General features: G+C 34.7%; 1 protein-coding gene across 1 annotated transcript in view; it reads right to left on the bottom strand.

Annotated features, from left to right (window-relative positions):
* Window positions 1-20,828, bottom strand: part of RSBN1L (round spermatid basic protein 1-like) — a 79,852-nt gene that overhangs the window by 21,557 nt on the left and 37,467 nt on the right. Inside the window, exons 2-3 of the mRNA XM_008577507.1 lie at window positions 18,401-18,517; window positions 10,060-10,700 (exon numbers count right to left, since the gene is read on the bottom strand). Of these exons, the coding sequence (XP_008575729.1) occupies window positions 10,060-10,700; window positions 18,401-18,517 (758 nt within the window). The remainder of the gene's footprint in view (window positions 1-10,059; window positions 10,701-18,400; window positions 18,518-20,828) is intronic.

The following is a 20,828-nucleotide window of genomic DNA, read 5'->3' on the forward strand; positions in this document are numbered from 1 at the left end:
TGTGGTCTAAATAGCCAAAATAAATGCCACAAAGATCATGGCTCACAAAAGGTCCTCTACTTACATATATGTTCCTACACTAGGCACAATTATAACCAATCTCTGAAATCATAAAGGATAAGAAACCACACATTTAAAAGTGAAAGAAGAGCAAGAGGCAAGCACAGTTGCAGCTGCCCTAGGGCACCAGTATTATAACATCATAATGACAAACCAGGACTGAAAAGAGTGTGAAATTATGTTGTATATGTTCAGTAAAAAGGATATTTTTATTAAAATCTTGGTCCTTAAAATTTTATGGTTCCATCATCTAGAAAAAAATCACTTATCTGGGAAACCTTACGTCTTGACGACGCTGGATGTGAGATTAGGGTATTTACATCTATTCACTTCACTAAACATTAATCAAACCATCAGTTTTCTTTTTTTTTTTTTTTGTCTTTTTCCGTGTCCGGCAACGGATCGCAACCCTCAGTGTTGCTCCCGCGCCTCGCTCAGCCAGTGAGCGGGAACCGGTCTGTATGTGGGATCCGAACCCTCGGGCGGGAGCGCCGCCGCGCTTCCCAAGCGGCGCACTATCCAGTGCGCCACTGGGCCGGCCCCAAACCATCAGTTTTCTGATGCAGTTAAGAAATTAACCTGAAAAAATATCAAACATGTCACTGCCTTATAATGTATCATATTGACTTCCTAAAAAAGAAATATACTAAATTGCAAAGACTGTACATATGGTTCCTCTTGATTTAGGTATAGATCTTTCAAAAAGAACACAATAAAAGACAGGCATGATAATTATATTTTTTTGCAAAAGCCTGTATTTAAATAGTGCCTTTTAGAAGAGATCTAACATTTTTGATCTAAATCTCCTCCCTACAGCCCCCCCCAAAAAAACCCAAAAACCACAAACATCATGGCTGCATTTTCACTTTTCTCCTTGTATATTCTCTGTAAATGTTATGAGGGTAAAGAAAAAGCAGGAAATAGGAGGTTTCTTGTACTCATGGTAAGTGTCAATAACAAAATCTCAGAGAATCCTTGGTTAACAGGAAATGAATTAACTAAATTATGCTTAAACTAAAATTCTATTCATTTTTCCTCACATAATCTTTTTAAAAAAACAAACAAAAAGGGCCGGCCCGGTGGCACACTGGAGAGTGCACCGCTTGGGAGCGTGGCGGCGCTCCCGCTGAGGGTTCGGATCCCATATGGAGACCGGTTCCCGCTCACTGGCTGAGCGCGGTGTGGCGCAACACCGAGGCTTGTGATCCCGTTGCCAGTCCCCGGTATGGGCATGACACCGAGGGTTGCGATCCCGTTACCGGTCAGTAAAAAAGACAAAAAGGAAAAACAAACAAACAAACAAACAAAAACAAAAAGACCCCTATGATTCTGAAGTCTGTTTACTATAAAGAGCAAAAGGTAGCCTTCTTAAAGGAAATACGTTGCCAAAATAAATCTATAAGACTTAATACTGTCTTCTCTTATTTTACTTATAAAAATTGCTGCAACAGAGAAGAGGCAAATACAGTGATAATATTTAAAAAAAAAAAAAAAAAAAAAAAACCCCACAAATGACTCACTTGAAAAAACTTGCTGTTTCTCAAAATGTGTTCCCTGAAAAGAGGACTCTATAGGCCAGTAAGTTTGGAAAATCCTTCTTGTTTGGGAAGTTCACCACACACATTGGCTATTAAAGTTTCTGAGAAGCCTCACAGCAAATAAATATAGATTATTTGGTACAGCACTATATAAACTATTTTTACTTCAAAACCTGTTTTTCTTATAGTTGTTTTAGTATGCCAGTCAACATCCCAAGATATTAGAAGTTCCTCAGAATACTTTAAGAGTAATCCATAATAAATATAGAATATATAAATATTTTTAGCTGATATCAGCATTAATTCAAAGAAAATACAAAAGTAGGATAATTATTAGAGCCAAAAACTGAGAGGGTGGGTGCGGGCAGAAGAGGCTGTTGGTTCAATTCTGTTGTAGCTTTTTTTAGGGGGTAGGAAGGAGAGAGGGGTCCCTTACTTTTAAAACCGAGGCCCGCTCATTGCACTCTTTCTACGGCAATGTAAACATCTGATATAAATGAGTGTGCCACAAGGGGGAGCCATTCCCCATTACATCTGCCATATACTTTCAAATAAATATATAATGGTAACAACATTTAATCAACATTTAAAAAAAAAAATCCCTATAACTTTTAACTAAAATAAGGATTAAAATATTATCCATTTTTAAATTAATAAAGAAAAAAGCTCCTTTCTCAATTAGAACATCCGGTGCCTGCCATGATAATATTTTATATAGATAAGTTCATAAGTTTGTAAGAGGATGTGGAAGGCACAATTAGTCAAAATTAAAATTTAGCAGAAAGGCAGACAATGTTTCAAAGACGGCACATCAAGTGTCTTTATTGGCCTAACGCAGTTAATGACCCTGCATGAATTCAACAAATGCTAGTTTTCTCCCCTTATTCTGCACAGAAGCAGGTCTAACAGATTAGATCAGACATATTAATAGTTTCATTATTAAAACAGCAGATCTTTAATCATCAGTAACATTTTGACACAACTTACTTGAGAAACAACTTAAAACCACGATAAAATAAAAGTAAGATTTAGAGTTTGGAGGTAGGAAAAGTATGGTTAGAAGACAATTGCTCCAGTTCTCATATTCTCACAGTTCTTAGTACAGGGCTCAGAGGGCATGCTGATTAAATACAGAGTGACAAAATAGAAATCTTACTTATTTCTTGACAGATAAAACTCCTGTTTTACTTGACTTTTTGTACCCCTACCAGGTAGGACACAGGAACACAATAAATGTCTAAATAAATATTTGAATAAAACAGAAGTGGTAGAAAAACTAGAACAGATGTGATAGATTGCAAATAGCCACAAATATTCTTCCCAAGTCTGTATGCTCACTCCTGTACAATGTGATTGTGTCACTCCTATTGGGAAATGGAGTTTATTTCCCCACCCCATGAATCTGGGTTTGGCCGTGTGATTTCCTTTGGTCAACAGGACATTAGCAAACACAACACAAGCAAAGGCTCTACACTGGGGCTTGCCATCCTTCTACCCTATGAAACTCTGCAACCACCACCCACGTGAATGAGCCCATGCTAACCCACTACATGATGAGTGAAATGTGGCTATCACCTCAGTTGACATGAACCAACTACCAGCCATATAAGCAAGGTGTCCCAAGACCAATTGGTCTGTCAACCATCAGATATAAGAATGAAGCCATATGGCCCCAGCTAAGCCGGCAGAGACCAAAAGAATTGTTCAGCCAAACCAAAGAATTGTGAGAAATAATAAAATTTTTAAGCTACTAAGTTTTGAAGGTTTTTGTTTGTTTAATGCAGCAAAAGCTAACTGATATAGACAGGTTACAAACTTTAGAAAAAGTCCATATATGTTTCTATTCTCAAACAGACCTTTACCATACAGTTTGATTAATATTATACCATTAACCTCAAGACGACAACACTAGAGAAATGACATGGCCTATTAACACATAATTCCACAGGATTTTCAAAACTTTCAGGCAATCTGTAAGGAAATAGATGAAGACAGAAAACAGAATAATACAAGTGAAAAGAATTCTAAAACCAAAGACCAAAGAATAGGAATGACTTGATTCTTTATCAGTGTCCTTTGTGTTTGTGTTTATAACAAAAAAAATTATATATTTGTGTATATAACATAAAAATATATATGTATGTGTGTATATATACACATGTACACAAACACAAAATATCTCAAATTAGCATGTTTTCAATGATAAAGATGAACGGATGCAAAAATGAGTATTTGTAAAAATTATAGAGACAAACACTATCAATATAAAGATCATAGACACAGTTACATAATTTGTCGTCATTTAGTTTCCACAGAATTTAGGGCAAATTATTTTGGTTGCCCCGATTTTTCTTTAAAAAAAAAAAACAAAAACAAAAAAATAGAAAACTAAGCTCATGCAGATGCAAACTCAGCATGGACTTGGTTTGGGTTCCACGAGCCACTGGCAGTAAGGGCCATCAGCCTGCAAAATCTAAGGAATGCCATTCACATCATTATGAACGGTTGCAATGTAGAACTTCTGTCATCATATACAGTGGCCTTTCGGGTGGTAGTGATTCTCTTTGGGTCTGATCTCAACTTGAACATATGAGGACCTATCCTGAACATTCAAACTAATGAGTTATTTACAACATTTCAAGCTTCACTATTTATACAGGTTACAACATTAGAATACAAGAAAACGCAAAATACATATTTTAGCATTATTATATACACCCTATTTTATCTATTAAGAAAACAGTGCTAATTAATTACAAAGATCCCCATTATCATTATCATAATTCCTTAAATGCTGCTAAATGTATTTTCCAAACTAAGATTAAATAAAAATAATAAAGGTCAGATTAGCACCCTTTTTCTCTATCAACTCCACTCTACATTGTCTTCTCACATGTTTCTGGTTCTTTTGAATACTGCTTTTTGGACTGGGTTTAACTAGACCAAAAGTTTTTTTAAGAATATAAAAGGTAGAAAAGGGAATTAATGGATAGTTACTGGATTTCAAAATTTTTAAATATGAAACTTTTTATGAAACTCAACACTTCTGCTTTCCTCTGCTATATAGAAAGCATTATCACCAGGTTCTACTGAACCTAATCTATTGGAATTTAGAAGTAAACGATAAGTCATCATGACCAAATCAGCAAATTTTATTCCTGAGCAACCACTGAAACATTAATTTGGCTTTATTACCCACAACTTGTCTTTGTTATGGTTGATATTAAGTGAAACTACATTCCAATATTGGTACCTCTTCCTTTCCTTTCCTGGAATACTGACTCTCATTGGCTCAATTAATATTATCATCTCAACCAATTCTTTTGATGAAGACAAACTGACATGGTAGTACGTAGGCTGATCTATTTAATGCCACCAAAATATATAGTTTCATTATATGATTCTACTAACAAGCTTTCATAAATGGATAACCAGTCTCTTCTAAATTTTACATAGCCTAAATAACTACACTTTTGACATTCCAAATAACTAGCACATGCATGATAATACCATAGATAAGGGGAAGGAGGATGATGGAGAAATGAGGTAAAAAATACATTTTCGGGCCAGCCCGGTGGCGCACTGCTACAGTGCGCCGGTTGGGAGCGTGGCAGTGCTCCCATCGAGGGTTCGGATCCCACATACAGACCAGTTCCCGCTCACTGGCTGAGCGAGGTGTGGGCCCAGCGCCGAGGGTTGCGATCCTGTTGCCGGTCCCGGTCCGGTACGGGCGCGACACTGAGGGTTGCGATCCGTTGCCGGACACGAAAAAAGACAAAAAAAAAAGAAAAAAAAAATACATTTTCAATTTCTCAAGATGTGTATTAATGTCATATTCTATGAAGCACTGTGAGCCTCCAAGTTCTCAAAAACTTAATTAACAAAATGAAGTATCTGAATACCTAGGAATATATCTAATAAAAGAAGTGAAGGGCCTCTAAACTGAAAACCAGAAAATATTATTGACAGAAAATAAAAAGACAAGGGGAATACCATGATCACAGACTGGAAGATTCAGTACTGTAGAGACATCAATTCTACCCAAGTTTATCTACACATTCAATGTAATCCAATCAAAATCCCAGATTTTTTTGTGGAATTGGAAACACTGATTCTAAAGTTTATATGGAAATATAAAGAACCAAGGAATTCTTGAAGAACAACAAAACTGGTAAACTTATTCTAAATATCAAGATTTATTTTAAAGCTATAGCAATTAAGACAAATAGAGCAATGGAATCAGAGAGAGCCCAGAAACAGACCCACACATATATGATCAACTGATTTATGACTAAGGTGACACTGCAATGCAATGGGGAGTGGATGTCTTTTTGATAAATGATGCTGGATCATCCAAATACCTATATGGAAAAATATGAACCTTGGTCTTTACCTCATCCCATATACAAAATCAATTCCAGATGAACCGTAGATTTAAATGTGAAAGCTAAAACAGCAAAACTTTCCTGAAAAAAAACCTCAGAGAATATATTAATGACCCTGGGACAGATAAAGATTTCTAAAACAGGACACAAAAAGTACCAATCATAAATGGGGAGAAAATTTTATAAATTAGACTACATTAAAATTAAGAATTTCTAGTCACCAAAAGACACCCTTAAGAGTGAAAAAAGGCAAGATACCAAGTGAGAAGAAGTATTTGTAATACATTTAGCTGACAAAAGATTCTTGTCTACAACATATAAAAAAAATCCAAAAATCAATTAGGAAAAAAAGCAAACAAGAAAGTGGGTAAAAGAGTGGACCAGGTACATTACAAAAGAGCATATTCAAATGGACAATAATCATATATAAAAGTGTTTCAAAAAGATGCTTAGTCATCAGTGAAATACAAATTAAACCACATGGAGGTACCACTACACCAGAACAGCTAAAATAAAAAAGACAGACACTACTAAGTCTGGCTCCTGCTGGTGGCAATGGAAAGTGGTACAATAACTTTGGGAAACTGGCAATATCTAGCAAAGCTGAATATTTGCATCCCTTTTGATCTTGAAATTCTGATCTTAGGTATACTCTCAACAGAAACGCATACATACGCTCACCAAAAGATATTCACAAAAATATTCATAGCACCACTGTTGTAAAAGCCCAAACCAGAAACAACTCAAATGTCCATCTGTAGTAAACTGGATAAATAAATTGTAGTATATTCATACAATGGAATACCACAATAGAAAAATGAGCATTGCGCCGGGCTGGTGGTTAGCTCAGTTGGTTAGAGCATGGTGCTAATAACGCCAAGGTTGCGGGTTCGAAAAATGAGCATTGCTACAGATGGATACAACCCCATCCATGAATGAAGACAGACAGACAAATCTCACAAACATAATACTGAGGGAAACAGACCAGACACAATAATGTATGTACTATTGAATTCCATTAAATAAAAATTCAGATAAAGACAAAATTTATCAGTGGTGTTCAAAGTCAGGATACTGGTTATCAGGGTGTGTATTTACATGGTGGGGGTGGGCAGAGTAGTGATAAAGAAAGTTTGGGGAATGCATTTGGCTACTAGTTATATTCTACTTTTTAAAGTCACAGTTGTATTCACTTTGTGAAGATTCATCAAGCTATACATTTGTAATGTGTGCACTTTTCGGTGTACATATTATATACTTTAATAAAAAAAATTACTAAAAAAATCAATTCCTGGAGGATAACAAATTAGGATAAGAGAAAAAGCTTTTAAAGGGAAGACTCAAGGATTAGAAATAGAACTAAACTAGAATAAGTATGCTCATTTTTCATCTGTTCTCTTTCGGATCCCATTCAGTTTCATAAAGCCAGTGCATAAGGACAAACCCAAGGCTACCTTCCAGTCTGCAAACAACAACTTCCTCAGGTTCCTAAATTCTTAAAAAACCAAATAAAGTAAGAGTTCAGGGTGAGGAAAATACCAAATGAGCAGTTCAGGGTAGTTTTTCACTAAATATTCTACCCCACACTAAAGCAATGATAAGATCTGGAGGATCTATCTTGTGATAAAAAGAATATGAACCTTTTACACACAGTTTCCTGAACTTATGTCTAAAGCTAAAGGGCCGAGCCCCTGGCGCACTTGGGAGAGTGCGGCACTGGGAACACTGCGACGCTTCTACCGCGGGTTCGGATCTCATATAGGAATAGCCAGTTGGCTCACTGGCTGAGCGCGGTGTGGGCGACACCACACCAAGGGTTGCGATCCCCTTGCCGGTCACGAAAAAGACAAAAAAAAATTTTTTTAAATAAAAAATAAAGCTAAAGAAGCAAAAATACTCCTTTCAGCTGACATGTTTAGGTCACCAGGGTAGCAGATCACATAGATATGGGGCCAGAGCCAGCGCGGTGTGGGCGACACCACACCAAGGGTTGCGATCCCCTTGCCGGTCACGAAAAAGACAAAAAAAAATTTTTTTAAATAAAAAATAAAGCTAAAGAAGCAAAAATACTCCTTGCAGCTGACATGTTTAGGTCACCAGGGTAGCAGATCACATAGATATGGGGCCAGAGCCACAGCTGGTAACAAAGAGGATACATCTGCTTAGAAGCTTCCTCTTTGTAATATATGTATATTACCCAAGAAGCCTGAAGAAGTGGTGACAACCAGGGTAGATGGCTCATCAAGGACTTGAGATCAACAACGTAGACACACACTGGCATAATTAACAAGTATAGCATCTCATTTTATTTAATAACAGAAGCAGTTTTCGTGTTGTACATATTACATCATTAAGATAAAAATCCTTATCATTTAATATAAAATTAATAGTTCCTGACCTTACTCGAAAAGCTACTTGAAAAGCACATAATGCAATGCATCAATGTTCAGTATTACCATATTTAAAAGATTACTGAAAAAAAATTGCATAGTATGACAGCCAGAAAGTTTGTAATATTGTAGAAACAGTCTGGACTGGGAGTCAAGAAATCTAGCACAAAACCTAGCAGATAGCAGACAAACAATAAATGACAAACACATTCACGATCTAGTGCTGTGAAACTTTGGGCAAGTTGTTTCTTGTCTCACTGTATCCATTTCTTCAATGCTAAAATTAGACTGTAATAAGGATTAAATGAGTTATTAGACATAAAATGCTTAGAACAGTCCTTGGCACAGTCAGTACTCAATAAAAAGTGAACACTATTACTGGTTCTGCCACTAAACTCGGGTGTAATCTCCAACAAATTACTAACGGTTCTGGAATTCTATAAAATGACAGATCTGGTGATGGATGCTCTCTATCGCTCCTTTTCTGCTCTAAAAAATATTTATTACTTTTTTTGTTTTTTGTTTTTTAAAATATATTTAAATTCCAATTCTCAAACATGTTACACTTGGGAATAATTCCCCGCCCCACACACATACATTAAAACTTTACATACTGCCATATATTCCAGAATACAGTATACTACAGAAAATACACCAAAATACTATTAGTGGTGGGAGACTTAGTATATGTGGACGTGATTAAACATCCAAACTATCATTTAAGGTGGACACTGTAACTTGAACACCTATCAAAAAAAGGAACATACTCAGAGCAATGAAAAGAGCCCTGAATGAGGATTAAGATTTTGTTCTACTCCACCTGGCACTGCTAACAACCTTAAAACAGTAAGTTACTCCTCTGTTTGCTTATTTGTAAATTGAAAAAGGTTGGGATGGATGGCCACTAAGATCCCTTTGAGACTTTCTTTACTTTTTTCCTCCTTCTAAACTAGAATGTTGGCAATTATTATTGTTACTAAAAAAAACCAAATCTATAGCACCAATAAATGCAAGTACTGGCCAATCTCCTAGCCTAAACTGTCCCTACTTTGGTAGTGGGTGACAATGGCATCAGCCTTTGAAATAGGCCCACATTCACTTTCAAGAATCAGTGGACTTGATTCTGTCTCTTCTTTTTAGAATAATTTATATTCTATACCACAGAAAAGGGTAGAAAATGGAAATTAACTCAATATATGCACTGATTGCTAATTTTCTCACATAATTACACAATAACTGATAATTCCTTTGTACTATAATATATTTAACAGCCAACATTTATTCAGTACCTACTACATGATGGACCCAGTGCCAACCACATTTAAAGCATTATAAAGCAAGAAGACAATTTTAGGTAATTTTAAAGTAAGAAAACTTTTAAGGATTGGAAAATACATGGCTAAATTAATTTAATTAGATCCAGATAAATCCCTGCAAAAAAGGACAACAGAATCTTAATTATTTCATTAATAATCTTTAAGAAAAAATAGATAAGTAGAAACTGAAATTCAAACTCTGAGATTCACATCAAGAAAGTAATTTACTCTTAATGCTCCCAAATGGTTTCATTATATTCTTACCTTTTCATTTCAAACCTACAGCAAAGTTAGGAACTAAGAACAGAAGCCTGTCTAAAATATATAATTAAAAGTTATTTTTTAAAAAATAAAACTAAAAACCTCTTACCTGAGCATGAAAATTGGACATAGTCGTTGTCTCTATATCTTTCTTTCCCAATATCTCCATTTTCACTGGTGAATTGGGAAAATTAAATGAAAAGTAGTCTAAAAGGTCAGGTAAATAAGTAGCTGCCCCATGAACAACACCCATTACATAAAAAGCTGCAGAGTTTTCATTTTCACTGAACACTAGACCCACAAACTCTTCTGCAAACTTCTGCATCTCCACAGGAGACAGGTGGGAGAGTTCATTACTGTAGGCATGGATAACTGATGCGCCTCCATTAGGCTGGTGCTCAACATGAATGAGCTGTTTGAACTCCAAGCTGTCCAACCTTTTGAGATTATTCTGAACTCGTGGCTCCTTTAATGAAACAAATGGAAATTCACTGTTCTCTGGAATTTTGCAATCATAGTTCTTGGTATCCAAATTCTTTCCAATGTAATCCTTTATGCTGTCATTTAGGATGCCTTTGGCTTCTTGATCTTCAACATCAGATAGCAATCCTGAGCAGATGGTCTGAATAGATTTGCTATACATTTTCGGACGCTTCCGTTTTTCATTCTCTTTGTGTTTCTTCTTCTTTTTCTTCTTTACCTTTTTAATTTGTAAGTCTTCCACATTTGTTTTTGGTTTCTCCTTCCCACCTGTTGGGAAAAATTTTTTTTGAAACTCCGTACTTTAATTGCTTAAAAAACCATGCTTTAGAAACTGTTTTGTAATAAATACAGTTTACTTCTTAAAATTTACTCGGAATTAGTTTTATATTTGGGACTCATTTTACACAGTATCAATAATCAAAATTTAGCCAGCCTCTCTCACTACACACACACACACACACACACACACACAAGGGCTTAGGACAAAGTTACACCTATAGTTACACCTATAGGCTACCATTCTGACATACATAGTGTTTACTGAAGCAATGAGATGAATGAATGTTTTAGAAAGAAAAATCTTCAAGTTTTAAAAGCAGAAATTCAGAAATGGAAAGCTGAACAAAGTTCAATATGAACAATGCCCTCCAGATTTCCCACTGATATATATTATCAATTTTACTTTATCTTAGGTCTTAAAAATGTCATCTAGATGTCAAGATTTATAAACTATAAAGGGAGAAAAATATTTGCATAGTGTAACAGCAACAAAGACAGCAATTCCTAGCTTTTTACCGAATTTACTCCTTAGTAAGCTCCTCTTGCATCTAAAATAGGCTATTTCAGATTCACCACAGTTTACAAAGTTCCCAGTGAAGACCCAACAAGGTACCATAAAGGCGATGACAAAATTAGAATCATCTCTCGTGTCCTAAGCTCAAATGATACTCAAGTACCGGTAAAGAGTGAATAAAAAGGTAAAAGACATGTGTCACTATAAGCTTGTATACCAAAAAGCTTCTGTGAACAAAGCCAAGTAGATTCTAGGCTCAGAAATTTAGAAATCCAAAGGAAAAAAGATTAATCCACAAATGCTACAGAGCTCTTGAATCTAAGTGTACATATAAATAATTAACATTATCACAGTATATTCACTTCTATATAATAACAAAAATAGAAAAAAGTAAACATCCTCACAAGAAAGTATTGCTTCTTAATATGAAAAAGCCATTAGGCTAACAGTTGAGAAAAGAAGGAATTCATTGTTTCCACCTTTTATTTCACTTTTATACTAACCTACAATTAATGAAATCCTCCCAACCTGCTTCTTTACCTAAATTTTTCCATCTTTACATATCTCTTTTATTCCTTAGTAAGATGTCCTGCCTATTTACAAAAATAAGTCGCTCCCATCAACTCCAAACCCCTTGCTTACAGTCTCTCTCCTCTTCTTCTGACCACCAAACTTCTCATAAAGAATCATCTATACTCAGTGTCTTTCCTTTATTACCTTACCATTCTTGATGCTTAAATTCTGGTTCTGCTTTCAGTCTACTCAAAATTGCTTTCCCAGAATGTTGAAATACCAAATCCAATGATGTTTTCTCAAATCCTGATCACTCCAAGATTTGATCTCTCCAAGATTTGACAGAAAAATCCAGCTCATCCTTGATTACTTTGGCTTCGATATCAATGTCTTAATTTTTAGTTTAACAGCTGCATAACTGTTTCTCTTCCTGAATGATAGAGCCATATTAATCTTTCTATAATTTTTATATATTGTTTTAATCACATTCATCCCTTGGCTCAACTGCTTTCAGGAGCTCTCTGCTTACCTATAATCTCTTCAGCCTGGAATCTAAAGAGAGTGCCTTCAAATATCTCATGCTTTGTTCAAACTGCACTACTTATAATCTCTTATCAAACATACCTCCTCCCAGGGCTGGCCAGTTAGCTCAGTTGGTTAGAGTGCAGTGTTATAACACCAAGGTCAAGGGTTCGGATCCCAGTACTGATAAAAAAATTTGAAAAAAAACAGTCCTACCTTATCTTTCTACTATTGGCAAAAGCATTCCTCTCCCTAAAATATCCTTGCCTTAGTCAGTACCTACCACTGAACTCTTTCTTACACGTCCTTTAAAGACACCTCTCACATCATTTCTTTCATGTTACTTTCTCTCATCTCTCTAGTTAGGACTGAAATCACTTCACTCCTAATTCACAAAAAAGTTTTTTTTTTCCTCATAGTATACCTGTTTATCATATGTCCTTTAGACATATGATATGAATAACTTTTATATGAATTCAGAGTGAAATGATACTTCTTTTCCATCACTGTATCTCTCACAGTATCGGTATATTGCTACACATAAACACTTAATGAATCTATGAATAAAAAGACCTGTCTCACTAACAGACTACCTGAGGTTTATAGGTTTTTCCCCTTTCTACCCTTCGTCAAGTTTTTCCATATATGAATACCACTAAATCCTGTCCCTGAAAACAACAAAAATTATCTCAAGTTGATAACAATTCTCTATAAGGGAAGTTTAATGTTAATAATAAATTATCACTTCTAAAAATTCACAGAAGTAATAGTTCATAAGTATGCAATGAAGACCAAATTAGCATCATCGTGAAAAGCAAAAATAGAAATCTGTAATCATTATTCACTGCATAGGTTTGTAAAGCCATAAAAGGCAAAGTGTTAATTGTCTAAAGAGTCTATCTCTAGTTAAGAAATATATTTGAATAATGTTAACAAATTCATACTTGCTGCCTAGGTATGATCAAAACATCAGATTCATGTTAATACCTTAAGAACAAAATTAATAACCAAAAAAGGTAAAACAGTAGACTAACCAACATGAAAAATAAAAGAGGTTTATATACGTAAGCAAAATCCACATAAATCAAGGAAAAAAGATATTAATGAAATAAAAAAAACAGAATTTAAAAAAGTATAAAGGGCAGAGATATGATTAATAACATTCCTAAACCCTACAACTGAAAATACATAAACAAGTGCACAAATTAAAAGGTCTGCCAAAATAATCAAAATTTCATTTGAATGAAAATGTTTAATATCCTACCACACTTACACCTAACACATTTTAAAAAGTTAAAACAGTAAATATCTAGTCACTAGAACACATGTTACTTTGAAATAAAATAGGCACAACAATTAGTCTATTTCCTAGTCAAGAGGATGAACCAAAAAAGAAGTACTATAATCATCAGAAACTGAAAAACGCATACTAGTAAAAATTCAGTTCAGAGATTCTTATATTGATCATCAAGGAGTTAAATTCCCATGGCAACCTACTCTGTAATTAAATACTAAAGTGAACACAGTGTGCAGAAGGGATAATATACCTGAGACTGCTCTGCTTAGAAAGGCTTGCTTGCAAGGCTGACCCTTGGGAATTTGTATTTTGGGAGGGTTCCCACCATTCCCTGATAAGAGTGGTTCACTGTACCTAAAGTGTTTATGCTAACAATATAGTTTATGATGAACACTTGTTTTCCTTCTGGGAGCCTGGAATTTTGATTTGTGCTAGGCAAATGGTGCCTACACGACCAACCCTCAATAAAAATCCTTGGCACTGAGTCTCTAATGAGCTTCCCTGGTAGACATTTCACACGCGTTGTCACAATTCATTGCTGGAAGAACTAAGCGCATCCTGTGCAACTCCACTGGGAGAGGACTCTTGGAAACTTATGCCTGGTTTCCTACAGACATTGCCTCTTCGCTTATTTTACTTGGTATCCTTTCTACTATAATAAATCATAGCCATGAGTAAACTATGTGCTGAGTACCATGAGACCTCCTAGAGAATCACAGAACCTGAGGGTAGTCTTGGGAAGGACATAGGTAAGATTCATTCCTTACATTAAACCAAACTGAGGCACTAGCATTCACTAGGATAGAGTTGAAGAGCTTCATATCATCTCACTCATTTCCTGTCTCTACATATGAAATGCAGCAGATGTATGAGAGTACTACATAAAGTTCATGAGAAAATAGAATTAAAAAATATGAACCTTCCCATGAACACTTTGATGTTCCCTAGTATATACAGAAAATTTTAAAATACTTTAAGGAAATAAGACCATTTGGAATATCAATGTTTTTCTCTCATACTAAAAAGTATTTAAAGTATACATTGCTCTAAATCTAAAATTCTTCAAACAGAACCCAATAAATCAGACCCAATAAAGGATCCCAACAGAAAGGACCTATGGCAGAAAGAATGGAATTGCTGTCCAAGTAATCTAGACCCACAAAAAGTATAAGATTATAAATACAAGGGTTTATGGGAGGACAGCCCCCCACAAAGCCACAGACAAATGCACTTAATGGACCACAAACCCCTCACCCACCCACTCCCACACACATGAAGAGTCAGAGCAAGAAAGAGAGAGCCAGACTGAGAGTGAGAGAATCTGAGAGACTGAGACACACATACAATCAGAGAAAAAGAGACACACACAGAGATAGAAAAAACCACACACAGAAACAGACACAGACAGCTGTTTGTTGTTAATGGCTAATTATGAAAAAACACTTTAAAAATCACAAATTCACTGGCATTAATTTCTACCACTAACCTTAGTAAACTTTTAGTTTTAGTAATGTGAGAAATAAAGGTTACCCAGAAAAACTGAATCTGATTTCATATCTGATGTGGGAATTGATAAACTTAACTCCATCACCATACATAGAAAAAAAGTAGTAATTAGCTTAGCTATTTTCAACCTTTAATCTTTGAGAAACGACTTTGCTTTTTTTTTTTTTTTTTTTTTCGTACTGCAATGTTGTCACTCATTCCATGATTTACCTAACTGTGACCTTTGGTACACTACCAATAACCTTAGACACTTCTTTTAACCCCCATTCCATCTGCTCACCAGTAAGCTTCTTTGATATGTTATAATGATGAACTTTACCCCCCCAAAATAATATAATCATAACATGTCTGTTCTTACAACTTATCCTTAATAAACATTAAAATGGCTGAAACATATACATATGCTCAGAAAGTTACTGGTGGACTTTTAGTGCAAAAGGATGACACACACTAAATAAGTTTATGTTTCAAACTTATTTGTTCCTTTAAACTATTTCTAAAAGAGCAAAAATCCCCTTTTATCAGTGAAAAACATTTACCAGATTTTTGTATTAATAAAAAACTTTTTAGCCTGTATATAATTGTGTATATATCAAACCTGACACCATTTTTAACGAAAACCTGGAGGAAATACCAGTGTGGAATAGAGTCAGCATCTATTTTAGATTTCCAAATGCCACCATCAAACAATCAATGCCTGTGTGTACCACAGTTTACAACATTAGCATTATCAGAAGAATAAAATTATAAGGAGAGAATAAAGTTGGCCATGAAGGAAAAAGGGGCACACAGTAGTAAATAATAGTATATTGCCCTCATCATATTGAATCTATTGTTGCTCCAGGACACCAACAATAAAGGATGCCTTCCCTGACCATCAGTTTGCTTGGGAAATGGTCACACACGATGAACAAATTGTTTTTGCTGGATAATAACAATAGCAAACACAGTGCTTACAATGGGACAGGCACTGTTTTCCAAGTGAATTATGTTCTTATTCATTTAATTATCTATATACTACACATTGAGAAGAGATAGTTCCGGTTTTGTTGCTTTTTAATCACAAAAGATAATCTTTCATACATGTTCATAAAAAAGACTCATATTCAATTATTGAGTCTCTGTGAGCCAGATACCATACCTGGCACTTTCCCTCATTTAATCTTCACAATACTGTAATATAGTAATTATTACTTACCTTCATTGTATGTAAATACAAGTACATTTTTCCTAAATTTTTCCACAGAAAAATAAAGAAAATATTTAAAATTATTCCAAATCTATCTCATTCTTTTTCCTGCAGCCTTCTAGCTTCAGTTTGGTTCAGTTCAAAACTCCATCTAAATTTTTTGTCTACCTCAAAGTCAACGTAATATTATATAGTCCTAGGAAATGTCCATTTTATTGGCTATTTTCAATTTTATTTGCATGTATACTCTCTAGATTGACATAATTCACATTAATGGTATAATAGGGAGCCAGTATTCAACCGAGAACATATGAGCTTTTATAAAGTATTTCTAGGATTTCTTCTTAGGTGACAGAAATTTACATCACTATACATTTAAATGGATAGGAAAATGACTATTTGACTAAACCAGTAAAAAATGACTATTTAACTAAACCAATAGGGAAAATAGTTAAGTAAACATTTCAATCAAGGGGGAGGGGGAGGGAGATTGGAGGACAATTGGGTGGTGGACACGAGGTACAAAAGTAATTTCTGGTAATGGGTATGCTGCCAGTATGAATCTGGCCCTCACATCATGGGCATGAGGGTGACAATTAGCTTTGTATTTCATGAATATTCATAATAATAATAAAATTAATTATTTTTTTAAAAAACATTTCAATCATTAATTAGCAGCTATACAGCACTAGGGTGCTTAGATTCAATTCCTGCTTCAAAGGCTTACAATCTAGTAAGACAATATACACATAAAAATACAGAACAAAAGGATCATTAGTAACAGAAACATAACAAAAGAAAGGACCATGAGCATTAAGTAACCATCAGCTTAAGCTCCGACATGTTTCTTCAGCATTGACAGAATATCATAAAAATTAAAGTTCTGACATGTAGAAAATAGAGCTTAGGTAAAGTGCCACCAAAGAACATCTGGAAACATGACACAGTATGGAATAAAAATACAAGGGGTCTTCAAACAGTTCATGGAAAGATTCGTATTATCTTTTAATTCTACCTTTCCACGAACTTCTTGAAGTACCCTCACATAGAGTCTGAAACTCTGTTTATCTTAACATAAACTTACCATGCACATGCAGTGTTGTAGCCTTTTTTCCCTTATGCAGATATAAAGGCTTATAAACACATAAATTCGATATCAAGTTAATCGAGGTCAACGTGTTCTGACTGGCAACTGTCAGCTTGATAGGACAGCTAATGAACTTGCTAGCTGTCTAGCAACCAAATTCTATTGATTCTTCTTACATTGCTATCTAAATAAATTTAAGACTGTCCTTACTTCTAATTCTTTCAGAAAAAATTAAGATTTATTGATAGAATTTATATTATTACCCAACCACTTACCCCTGAAATTCTTCTCCCACACCACCCCCCATGTATAAACAGTAATTGAGTACAATTATAATAGAGAAAAAAAGGAAACAGAGAGGATATTCTTAAGCATGCAAGAAACAAAGAGTAAAACAGTACCCCTTCTGATTTAGCTCAGAGTAAAATGTTCCTCCAAATCCTAGACTATAATATGGTAATTACAGTCAAATATTTGTAGGAAGATCACTTCCTTCACCAACCCTATTACGATAAAAGTTGCTCTAGCCTTTTATTTTAGATTTTCTAAATATGGCTAAAGAGCCGGCCTGTGGCGGCTCACTTGGGAGAGTGTGGTGCTGATAACACCAACGCCGCAGGTTCAGATCCCTATATAGGGATGGCCAGTTAGCTCACTTGGAAGAGTGTGGTGCTGACAACACCAAGTCAAGGGTTAAGATCCACTTACCGGTCATCTTTAAAAATAAAATAAAATATAATAATAAATAAATAAATAAATAAATAATGTCTAAAGACTAGTAATGCAAATACAGAATTAGATAATTTACTTTAAAATAATTTAAGGAATCTAATAGTTTAATAAAGTTTGACTTTTACAACTTTTTAATTGCTCATTAAATCAATATACTAAAGGTATAAATAAATATACCTGCTATACATTTGCTTGTCATTCCTCATGACTAATGTTTATTCTCAGCAAAATTCAGCACCAAATAACATTTCTTACTTTATTTACTCAGCTAGTAAATATACTGAACAGAGTGATACAGTATAACTAAAATCACTGAATATAAACTTACTTTTCAGCAAAATCTTTACTTCCCCATTCTCTTTCTTGATCTCATTCATTACTTTATGCTTCTTTTTTTCTCTCTCCTTTTCTTTGTCTCTTCCTTTAATTTTGTCTTTGATTTTATCTGAAAGACAAAATAAAGGGAATGTTTGAAACTATTACAATTTTATTTTTCTCCATGAACTACAGTTCAATTTCTAGAATTACAACACACAAAGAAAATCAGAATGAGAAACAAATATGCCTTTTTTTCTTCCTCTCAGGTTTTGGGGAATATGTCTAAATTTCCTTTCTTACTGAACATGGATTTCAAAATTTATCATTATATATTTCATTCTAATGTTTATTCTTCACTTACTTCATCTCAACCAAAATACAATATTAGACTAATTTCAAGTCACTTAAAATAATAGGCTAACTTTAATCAAACAGAAAGCTAAAGCGGAAAAGTGCTAACTTTTATATCGGGCATACCTTGAAAGACAACTCTCCCCACCGCCCCCCACCCCCACCCCCCAAAAATAAAAGAAAATTGAGCATATCTGGATTGGTAACTTAAGATTGGGACAATTTCTCAATCTCAGTTTCCTAAAATGTAAAATGGTGGCTGATACCTTCTTCATAGGGTTACTGTAAGATATAAATGAAGAAAGATATAAAATTAGTACACAGAGTCTGGCATATATAAAACTAGATGTTAGTTCCCTTACCCTTTCACCTTTTAAAAAGAATATGACTGATCTGACTAGCTGATGATATTGTTATATTAAAGTACATAACAACTCTAGGAATCACTGATCTGCATTCTAAAATTTCAAACTTTGATTTTACAAAATATTTGATATACTATTCTTACTTGTTCAATCAACTTCCTATGCACCCAGCAAATGGCAAAATATACAGAAAAATGTAAAAATAGTGACACAGTTCTTGTCCTACAAAAGCTTACTGTTGACTACAAAGCCATGACGGAAACACACTAAAGCTGTAAAATATTCTGAAACATAATAGAGATTACATAGTGTATACACATACTGCATAATCTCTTAAAAAATCCCTCCTTACTTTCCTTTCTATAAATACCACTCTAATCTGGGTCTTAATCACCTAAAGATTAGATTACTGTCTAGATCAGCACTGTCCAATAGAAATATAATGCTAGCCACATATGTAAATTTACATTTTCTAGCAGCCACATCAAAAAGTAAACAGATGAAATTAATTTTAATAATATACTTCATTTAACCCAAAATATACAAAACATCATTTCAACATGGAACTGATATTTTAAAACTACTGAGATATTTTACACTTTTCTTAATAATAAGATTTCAAAATCTTGTGTATATGTTATACTTATGACACATCTCAGTTCAAACTAGCTCCACTTTAAGTGTTCAATAGCCACATGAGACTTGTGGCCACCATGCTGAACAGCACACGTCTAGACTACTTAAATATATAAATTCACAAAAAATTAAATCCATGTGCTTAATTAACATTTTAAACTATACCCATAATAATAAAAACTATAAATTTTAAAAAAGATACTTTTCACACATCAAACTGACAAAGTGCTTTTTTAAAAAAGTGATAACACTCCAAGCAGTTGAGAGAACTGTTAATGGTACAGCAAACCAAAACAGGGATTTACTGACTCAACAAATATGCAGTTCTGAGTATAAGAAAAGGATTAGAACAGGTGAATAAACTAGATAACATCCTCGTCTGTTCACATATAACAAACTCTAGAATAGATTAAGCTACTTTCACAGTACTGATTAGTTTGCTACTCTTACTTTCTGATGTTTAAAGTACTTGAAATCCTGTCATAGGCTGCCATACATCTATAAAATGTTACTCCAAATACCTAGAGCTTAACCACATACGTAGGTTAATATTTCCTAACTAACCATTTTTTTATTTTTATTTTTTGTCTTTTTTCGTGACCGGCAACGGATCGCAACCCTCAGTGTCGCGCCCGTACCGGACCGGGACCGGCAACGGGATCGCAACCCTCGGTGTTGCGCCCGCACCTTGCTCAGCCAGTGAGCAGCCGGTCTGTACGTGGGATCCGAACCCTCGGCGGGAGCACCACCGCGCTCCCAAGCGGCGCACTGTAGCAGTGCGCCACCGGGCCGGCCCCCAACTATTTTTTTAAAAATGAACTATTTATATATCATTTAAAATCACAACTGAAGAAAAGTCATCTGAAATGTCTACATTTCTTTTTCCAATTATCCATGTTAATCTTGTTACCCTAAAGTGTTACTTCAATAACTATTAAATTTTTAAAACTTTATTAAAGTATAATACACATATAGAAAAACGTACATAAGTGTACAGCTTGATTTTCACAAAAATGAAACATACTTGTGAAACAGCACCCCAGAATCCTTCTGTGTTCCCTTCCAATCTTTAAGTAGTACCCTTAA

This window comes from Galeopterus variegatus, unplaced genomic scaffold (assembly GCF_000696425.1).
Source record: "Galeopterus variegatus unplaced genomic scaffold, G_variegatus-3.0.2 Scaffold67, whole genome shotgun sequence".
NCBI classification, from domain to species: domain Eukaryota; kingdom Metazoa; phylum Chordata; class Mammalia; order Dermoptera; family Cynocephalidae; genus Galeopterus; species Galeopterus variegatus.